Consider the following 9745-nt stretch of genomic DNA (forward strand, 5'->3'; position numbering starts at 1 on the left):
TTTTAGGCGTGTTTGATTTGATGCACGTGTATAGGTGGTTGTGAGACAGTTAAGACCAGTTTTTTCCTTACTTTGTTTTTACCTGTAGTGAAACAGGTGTGTTATTTAGTGCCTACATATGTTCATGGCATGTTCATGGCATGTTCATGGCATGTTCATGGCATGTGAATGGCATGTTCATGTCATGTGAATGACACAGTCTGTTTGAATGTTTTCCTCTTTGATAAGATGTCAATGAGTAGCAGTTAGACATAGAATCATGTTCAGGATTTCTTTATTGGCATCAGCAAAAGTGGTAAGCATGCGGTTTTAAGAATTCTATGATCCAGTTGCATCTCCTGCAGTATTATAATGTTGTTTCCATTAATTACCCAATGGTATCATTGCAAAATACCATTAGATGATTCAGAGTAATCACCATGATCTCCATTCATAAATGCAGTTAAATTTTTTTATCTTCACAATGTTCAAACAACCTCTTACACAATCTTGGAAAGGAAACCACATTTTCTGTAATAACCAACAACACCGTTCCAAAAAACTAAAGGAACTCAAAATCTTTTTTCCAGTAGCATTAGTCTGGTAAAGGTGTATTATGGCACTACTTGTATAGTACTACTTGTTTTTGATGTAGCTATAATCGTTCTCTTCATAAGTATTCTTTTTCCGCAAGTGATCAACACAATTTTGTCTAACTCTTGAGTTTCATTGCATTGCATACGCATGAGTTATCAGGTCAGAAATACATTATACACAGGTCCTTAAAACCACTAATAAAAGAAAATATACAATCGGCAGTTAGTTTCAGAAATGGCAGATACATAGGTCACACAAAAAGGCAAAACTACGGACACCGTTTGCCATGCAAGTCAAGTTTGAAATAAACACTTAAATTTGGCCTAAACTGTACTGTGGGTAATGATGTTTGTGTTTCTTTAGGTTTGTATAAATGGTTGTGGTGTAGTAGGGCACATGGATGGGATTACATACATGTCCTTGTTTCAGGAACTAACTTCCGGATCATGGATCATTCCAGTCCAAAGCCAGGCCTTACAGGACACGTTAGGAAGGAGGTGAACATGTCTCTTTAAATTCATTGTGAGTTTATAATGGGCCTGTCTGCTTCGTCTTTGTCAAAGTCAGATCAAGGGCTTTCTGCACTGACAGAATAGTCCATTCACACGTACAGATAGTCTATTTCCTACCCATTCTATGAGCATCCTTCTGCCTGTACGCATGTTAGACTATTTGTATCCTACAACTGGTTTTCTGTTACGCACAGACGAGGGGGTTTATGGACACAGGTTTTAGTCAAAAGTCAAAGATAAAACTCTGGCAAAAGGCGTCTGTTAACAATATTTCTAGTCAGAGTTCAGGCTTCCGTTTACATTTAGTCATTTAGCAGACGCTCTTATCCAGAGCGACTTACAGTAATTACAGGGACATTCCCCCCGAGGCAAGTAGGGTGAAGTGCCTTGCCCAAGGACACAACATCATGTGGCACGGCGGGGAATCGATCCGGCAACCTTCTGATTACTAGCCCGACTCCCTCACCGCTCAGCCATCTGACTCCCCTAGTTTAGTCCAGGAAGCTTCAACCTTGTACCAATAAGCTGTTGTCTGGTTTTATCTCATCCTCACAACCTGTTTCTTTTCCACCCCTTTTTTTCCACTTCTCTCTCCACAGCTATTCCTAATAAACAGAGATATGAAATATCAAAATGAAGCGAGTTAGAGAGGAACAGACAGGATGACCAAAGCCCATCAGCTAAACTTGGAAAAGCTACTGGCTACAATGCTTTGGATCACAAGTACACACAATCACACACAACAAAAATATCATATTCTTAATCTTAACATGACCTTGTATTAGTAAATAGTGATGATCAGGAGCAGAATGGGTAGGAGTTAGAAGGGGAGGGATCTTGTTAGAGATGTCAGTATCAATCTACACATGTGGGACCCTCTTAGACAGGTAAAACGATAGTATGTGTCTGCCTGGGATTTAAAAAAAGAACTGTTCTGTCTGTTTAGTATCCCTGCACACACGCTCTCTATTTATTTATTATCTTCCTTTGGCTCCATCTCTTGCTCCATCTATCTTTCACCTTCTCCCCTTTTCCTTCCCACGTTCCAGTCATCTCTGTCTCTCTGTTACGAAGACTTCTTATCTCCTACCTACCTCCTTCCCTCTTGTTCCCTCTCCTGTCCTCTCTCTCTCTCTTTGCTGCGCACTTCAATAATGTACGAGTAGCAGAGATGGGAGAGGATGGGTGAGGCACCATGCCAAAATAGTGGACGAAAGAGAGAGGGAAAGAAAGGGAGGGAGGGGTAGAAGGACAAAGAGCACAGGCATCTAAACACTACAGTCATGTATAAGTGCAAGATGGTTTAATGGAAGACCGTGGGGAGAGAGGGAGGGGGAGAGGGAGAAAGAGGGAGAGGGAGAGGGAGAAAGAGGGAGGAGTGGAGGTTGTGTCTTTTTTTTTTTTTTTTCACTCCAATTCTCATGTCTGTTTCCTTCTGCCACGATGGGGTGAGCTCAATAGAAGAAGTACACTGAGAGAGGGAGAGGGACAGAGAGAGAGAGAGAAAGAGGGAGAGGGAGAGGGAGAGGGAGAGGGAGAGGGAGGGGGAGGGGGAGGGGGAGGGGGAGGGGGAGGGGGAGAGGGAGACGGAGAGGGAGAGGGAGAGGGAGAGGGAGAGAAAGAGAAAGAGAAAGAGAAAGAGAAAGAGAAAGAGAAAGAGAAAGAGAAAGAGAAAGAGAAAGAGAAAGAGAAAGAGAAAGAGAAAGAGAAAGAGAAAGAGAAAGAGAGAGAGGGAGAGGGAGAGAAAGAGGGAGAGAAAGAGGGAGAGAAAGAGGGAGAGAAAGAGGGAGAGAAAGAGGGAGAGGGTACATTTAATTGAGTCAGCAAATTGCTTTCTTATACACATGACTTTGTGACAGACTTTGGTAAACAATTTCCGTGTTATTTCATTCAGTTCTTGTTTTAACCGAAAGGCTGGTAACAGAGGAATTATGTAAATAATTTACTGTAATATGCTGCCATGAATAATTGAGATTTGAGGCAGCAGCAGGTGATCCAGACCTGGGTCTGTTGTGACACAGCACATGCAGTACGCAACTGATTATGCTAGTGTTGCCTTCTGATGTGTGCTAATGTGTCATTTCACTATCTTGGTTCATTAAGAACCAGAAATTACAATCTTCCATAAACGTAAACTGACCCATCAAATCAATCACAGCTGTATAGTAAACAGTTATAAAACTGCGACAACAGAACATTCTAAAAGCAAGGAATATCTAGAGTGGGACAAATGTCAATGTCAATGAATCGTTTTAACTGTGTGAGTAATATCTGAAAACGAGAGACTTTATGTACTCACAGAAAATGATTCCAACCACAATGACTCCAATGATGCCCATCATGATCATCATCTAGAACGAAGCAAAACAAAGCTCAGTTAAAGGCTTTTCATAAAACTTTAGAAAACTGACACGACAGTGACAAATACGCAGTGAGCTGGGAGAATCACCCCTCTCACAGGCATTTTGGTGTGTGTGTGTGCTGAAGTTACACAATGCCTCAGCGGGCTTAGTAAGAACATTTCTGCAGTGAGAAGCTCAGTGTACCGACCCCCTCCTTCCTTCCTCCCCTCCTCTCTCCTCCCCTCCTCCCCTCTCCCCTCTCTCCCTGAAGCGTCACTCTGCTCATCCACAGACGCTCATTAAGGGGTTGGTGAGCGTAGGAGGAGGAAAGCGGCATTCCCAGGACAGACGCTCCACGCTCGCTTCAGCGCTCCTCACCTTCTTGACTCGGCTGGTTGGAGCAGAGTGACGCTCGTAACACTAAATTTGTGGTGTCGATTCACACTCGATTGAACGTGAACTACACGAGTGTGCGGTGGATTGTCAGTCATTTAGAGAGAATGCAAGCTATTACTCGTCATCAATGTTTTTTTTGTTTTATCTGTCATTCCTTGTATGGATCTACCCTTTTTTTTTTTTTTACAATTCTATGTTTCAAACCATTGGTAGTACCTACAGTGAACCAGCAACTGGAGGTCCTGATGAAAGACATTGTGCTTACCTTGCAGTTCTTCCACCAGTACTTGTTCTTAAGCTTTGCTGCACAACTCTCAAACTGAGAGGCCCCAGCCTGTAGTGCATCTGCCCTGTCATCCAACTCTGACAGCTTTGAGTCCCTCTCCAACACCTTGTCCACGTTCACCCGCATGATGTCCACAACCTGGAGGTGACAGAGAGGAGGAGAGAGGAGGACAGAGGAGGAGAGAGGAGGAGAGAGGAGGAGAGAGGAGGACAGAGGAGGAGAGAGGAGGACAGAGGAGGAGAGAGGAGGACAGAGGAGGAGAGAGGAGGACAGAGGAGGACAGAGGAGGACAGAGGAGGACAGAGGAGGAGAGAGGAGGACAGAGGAGGACAGAGGAGGAGAGAGGAGGACAGAGGAGGACAGAGGAGGACAGAGGAGGAGAGAGGAGGACAGAGGAGGACAGAGGAGGAGAGAGGAGGACAGAGGAGGACAGAGGAGGACAGAGGAGGAGAGAGGAGGACAGAGGAGGACAGAGGAGGAGAGAGGAGGACAGAGGTGGAGAGAGGAGGACAGAGGAGGAGAGAGGAGGACAGAGGAGGACAGAGGAGGACAGAGGAGGAGAGAGGAGGACAGAGGAGGAGAGAGGAGGACAGAGGTGGAGAGAGGAGGACAGAGGATGAGAGAGGAGGACAGAGGAGGAGAGAGGAGGACAGAGGAGGAGAGAGGAGGACAGAGGAGGACAGAGGAAGAGAGAGGAGGACAGAGGAGGAGAGAGGAGGACAGAGGAGGAGAGAGGAGGACAGAGGAGGACAGAGGAGGAGAGAGGAGGACAGAGGAGGACAGAGGAGGAGAGAGGAGGACAGAGGAGGACAGAGGAGGACAGGAGGACAGAGGAGGAGAGAGGAGGACAGAGGAGGACAGAGGAGGACAGAGGAGGAGAGAGGAGGACAGAGGAGGAGAGAGGAGGACAGAGGAGGAGAGAGGAGGACAGAGGAGGAGAGAGGAGGACAGAGGAGGAGAGAGGAGGACAGAGGAGGACAGAGGAGGACAGAGGAGGACAGAGGTGGAGAGAGCAGAGGAAGGGCAAGGAGAGTGTGGTGTTTAGGCAGAAGAGAACAGAAGGATGGCATTGTTAGTCATGAGAATATAGCATCTGAATGTAAAGACATTACAGTCACTCAAATCTAAAATAGCCCTGCAACTGGGAGGAAACATGGATACTTTCGATGGCCTCCCTCCAGTTCCAGAGTCACGATCGTGACTATTCCCTTACTCACTTTGCCCCTCTCGGATTAAACCAGATTGGGCAAAAATGTGTGGCAGTGACTAGGTGGCGCTGTTTCCTTCAATACTATAATTGCATCGCTCTCCCAGATCCAGCAGGATGCACAAATGTAGGCCTACATCTGGGGAGGTAACTCCTGGAATGAACACGACACACTTTCTGTACACGCTAGCGTTCTAACATTGTACATATTTCCCTCATTCCCTTTCCTGGCTGCCAGGCTCACCTCTTCTACTTGGGCTTGTGATTGCTGAAGTCTGCGGTTGCTGGAGGTGTTGGGGGGGCCGGGTGGGGCCCCTCCCTCAGCTCCGGGTGCCCCTGGGGCACCAGGGGCTCCAGCGGGGGCAGCAGCATCTGGGGCAGACCTGGGAGGACACAGAGTGGACAGCCAAAAATGAAGTACTTCAAATACCTTTAAGTACAGTCATAAGGCCAAAACAATTGAAAAAAACAGTTAAAAACAATTAAGTTTAGAAAACACAAAAAGGAAGATGAAAATGTAATGAGGGGTTAAAGGGAAATTAAGAGGTGGAAAAAGGAGGGATGTAGAGATGTGTGTTTGGAAAACAGTGGGTCAAATAAAGAAAAGGGGAAAAGAACATATTAATATATTTTAGAGAAAATATATGGAGTCAAATTGGCCTTTGGGAGTGTATGTGTGTTGTGGAGGGTGAGAAGATGACAAAAGTAAGGCAAGAGGGCTTCTGGATAGAGGAGAGGAGAATGGGAAGATGGAGAAGGGGGGGGGGTGAGAATGGGTTTTATAGAAAGGGGTGAGGGGGGGGGGGAACGGATGAATGTAAGAAGAAAAGCAAAGCCTGAACATCTCCTCGGGAACCATGCTCAGACTCAGACAGTTATAGGAGTCAACTCACTCTTCCATAGCCGTAATTTCCTAGACGTCGAAAAAAAACGACCCCATAATTGTTTTGATTAAATTCGGGACATAGAGTGCACCAGTCGCACTTGTGAAGATTACAGGCTCACTGCAGATGCCTGGACAAGGCCAGCAGGCTATATACCGTAATAGATTATTAAGACAGGACGCCCTCAGACAAATCAATTCAGTCACGTTGATAAGATATTCATCCGATATTTGATAACCTGAGTCCCCATGAACCACCATATGTCTAAGAGACTATTTTCTGCAAACTCAGCATTTCTCTAAGTAAGCTACGCTTTTCTTAAAACATTGTTTGATTAAAAAAAAACTACTGTTTCAAAGGCTTCAGGCACTCAATGCACTCCAAAACATCAGGTCCAGAATACATTATTCAGTGATGCTGCGAAGGGGAAATGACTTACGTCAGCAAAAACCATCAAGCTCAAACAAATCAATAGAGGGGAGTCTAGAAAGGAACATCATAAAACTGAATCCATGCACATATTAGAAGTAGCTATTACATTAAGCTAAACATGATCAAAATCAAAGACCAAAAAAACACAGAGAAATATGCATTTATACTCACATCGCCTGTACAGCTGTTTAGAACTGACTCAAGAGGACAGGGGGGAATTGGAGTGAATGAGAGGCGAGGGGGGGAAGGGTCTGAAGTCGAAAAAGCGAGATCACGAAAAAGACACGAAATTTCGGCTGACGTCCAATGAAGTCCCAAATCTCGGTAGACAACTGATTGAAGTGCCGTGTTGATAACAGAGGTTGGTGCAGTAGGCTAATCTTGAAGCGATGTTTTTGCACCCCAAGTCATCACTGAAGTACCGCAATACCAAGGCACGCGTCGGGTAATAATTCACTCAGGGCAGCGGTGAAAAAAAGGGTCTGAAAGTGAATGCAGATTCTTAATTTCAACAGAAATCCGTTATGTCCTATAGCTACTCCATGAATGATTTTTTTTTTGTGGAGTAATTTTATTAAAGATACTGGTCCAGGTATTCCAATGATGCTGAGTTGAGATGCTAAGAACTGGAAAAGAAAAAAAACTAGCAATGTTGCAAGTAGCCTATCAAAGCTAAATACAACTCAGTATTACAAATTCCTTAAAACGACGGAATAATTTTAATCATCATACATAATAACTTACGTATCATAAATACCGCCGCTATCCCCCCTTACCCAGCGAGAGTAGCCTCCGTCTACAAGCCAATCGGTGTGTGTCGTTTTGTGGGTTAGTGCGGTAGTTTCGCTCGTGTGTGTGTATGTGATGATCCTATACTGCAATAATGCGTCGCTCGCTACCCTTCCCCTCTCCAGTTGGACTCACAGTGATGGTGCGGTACCTCTTTGCCCCCCCCTCCCTCACTTCTCTTTCTCCACACTTTGCAGTACTGCAGATTTCTCTGTGCCGGATAGGGCGGCAGGACGACACTGCGGTACACTGCTCAGTGCAGAATGTTGACTCGACTCTTTGCCGTCATCACGCTCTGGACCTTTTTATGTGTTTTAATTAAACCTACATTATTTTGCCCCAAGTAGGTAGAGCAAATGTATGTGCATAAATATTGTATTTATTCTGGGTTTTTCCTGAAACCACCCTAACAATTCCCAGTCTGCCCCCCCCCCCCCCCCCCCTATTTTCGATATCTACATGTTACGTTAGAAGAACGTAACCGTCGAAAAAAAAAAAAAAAAACGAGCTGGGAATAAGAAAAAAAGAAAAGGAAAATCTAAACCTGTTTAAATAAGCATGTTTTTATTGTAGTTTTTGTTTGCAATTACCCCCTGGGACTTCAAAAAGTTGCATTGTATCATAACCCCTTACAAACACACCGATGACTAAACCAACCTGGCTACTTATGACCTTAACACAAGGCAGAAAAAAAACAGCAGCCTACTTTTAATAATTGAACAGAATTTATTGACAATACAATATCAGTCTGTCTTTCTGTGAGTCAATTTGTTTACAAATCAATCACAATATTACATAAATAACAAAAAACAATATTGTGGATTTCCACCATCAGTCTGATGACTCATCAGACAGAAAGCCAATTTTCTGGTCGACCATGTCTGCATGGTGTGTTTCAGACTAGCGGTGTTTGCCGTAACGGTTGAAGTGTTTGTAAAGGTAGCGGATTCTCTTCTCCATGTTGTGTCTGTCGAGTGTCAACATCCTGTCTCCCACCATCTTCTTCTTTCTCATGAGGCGTTGGAGCTCGTGGCCTCGAAAGCCCTTCAGCCACACAGGGGCCACAATCAGGTCCTTGGGATGGGCTTTGAAGTCACCTAAAGAAACATGGCACAGAGATCAATACTCCGCAGTGTATTGGCATATTAGACTAGTGTTTACATTTACATTTAGTCATTTAGCAGACGCTCTTATCCAGAGCGACTTACAGTAAGTACAGGGACATTCCCACTGAGGAAAGTAGGGTGAAGTGCCTTGCCCATGGACACAACGTCATTTAGCACGGCCGGGAATTGAACCAGCGACCTTCTGATTACTAGCCCGATTCCTTAACCGCTCAGCCATCTGACTCCCAGTCAGGAGTCTAGTGTTTGATGTATTGGTGTATTAGAACCGAGGTTCTCAATCTTTTGTAAGCCCCGCCCCCCAGCCAATTAATTTGGTCAACTCAAGCAAGCAGTCACTTGAGAAGGTCGGTTATCTTCGCGGCACCAAAGAGTTATTATCAGGCAATTATTTTATGACTTTTAATATACACCTCGAGAAAAATATACAGATCCGGACCTTGATGTTCTCGATGGTGGATACGGCCCTGCTCAAACAGAAACCCTAACTATGTTTTTTTTTCTTGAAAATAATTTGCGCCCCCCCTTCTATTTCTTTCCCCCTGTTGAGAACACTGTATTAGACACATGTAAGCATTGTATTAAACAAATGTAGCATTTGTCCAAATACTGATGAACGAAAGTTCAACAGTTTAACAAAAGTGTAGTAACTTTATAAAAACAGTGTAACAACAGTGTAATGACAGAGTAACAACATTGCAGAGATGGCACACATCCTTCACTCAAGTAGACGTACAGATATTCATGTTTAAATACTCTAGACTACTTCCTTACAGTCCCCATCTCTGGGGACTGTGATTAATACCGTTTACTACAACTAATTGCATTTGTCTAGAAAGGGTGTTACTCACCTAGAATTCCAATGTTGTCATAAACCCCAAACATACTCCTCTTCTCAGTCCATCTGTCCACCTTTCTCAGCTCAGGAATGGCATGCATACGAATTGGACGACACACCCCTACAGACAAAACACGGCACAGTAAATTAAGTATGAATAACAAAGTTGAACCATTCGTTATCAGCAATTATCAGAGAATGGACTGTATTCCGCAAACAATCAAAGAGAAAAAACGAAAACATGCTAGAAGAGAAAGCAACGTGAAATTTTTGGCTACCATCGTGTATGCTTTACCTGTAGATATATGCCTGGTTGTCTGGAGGGTGGAATAGCATATCGACAATCCAGCTCTAAAAAA

The 9745-nt window shown here is 44.2% G+C and overlaps 2 protein-coding genes across 2 annotated transcripts; both read right to left on the reverse strand.

The window, feature by feature from the left end:
• Window positions 1-1501: 1501 nt before the first annotated feature.
• Window positions 1502-7574, reverse strand: vamp1b (vesicle associated membrane protein 1b). Its single transcript, XM_047040886.1, has 6 exons — window positions 7380-7574; window positions 6807-7117; window positions 5564-5702; window positions 4092-4250; window positions 3388-3439; window positions 1502-2559 (listed from the first exon to the last, which is right to left on the reverse strand). Coding segments are annotated over exons 2-6 (369 nt in total). The 5' UTR covers window positions 6809-7117; window positions 7380-7574; the 3' UTR covers window positions 1502-2542.
• A 556-nt stretch (window positions 7575-8130) lies between these two features.
• Window positions 8131-9739, reverse strand: mrpl51 (mitochondrial ribosomal protein L51). The gene is made up of 3 exons (XM_047036561.1): window positions 9682-9739; window positions 9400-9507; window positions 8131-8521 (listed from the first exon to the last, which is right to left on the reverse strand). Exons 2-3 carry the CDS (start codon window positions 9485-9487, stop codon window positions 8325-8327), a joined length of 285 nt encoding a protein of 94 aa, XP_046892517.1. The 5' UTR covers window positions 9488-9507; window positions 9682-9739; the 3' UTR covers window positions 8131-8324.
• Window positions 9740-9745: the final 6 nt, after the last annotated feature.

The sequence above is a fragment of the Hypomesus transpacificus genome, chromosome 2 (assembly GCF_021917145.1).
Source record: "Hypomesus transpacificus isolate Combined female chromosome 2, fHypTra1, whole genome shotgun sequence".
Taxonomy (NCBI): Eukaryota; Metazoa; Chordata; class Actinopteri; order Osmeriformes; family Osmeridae; genus Hypomesus; species Hypomesus transpacificus.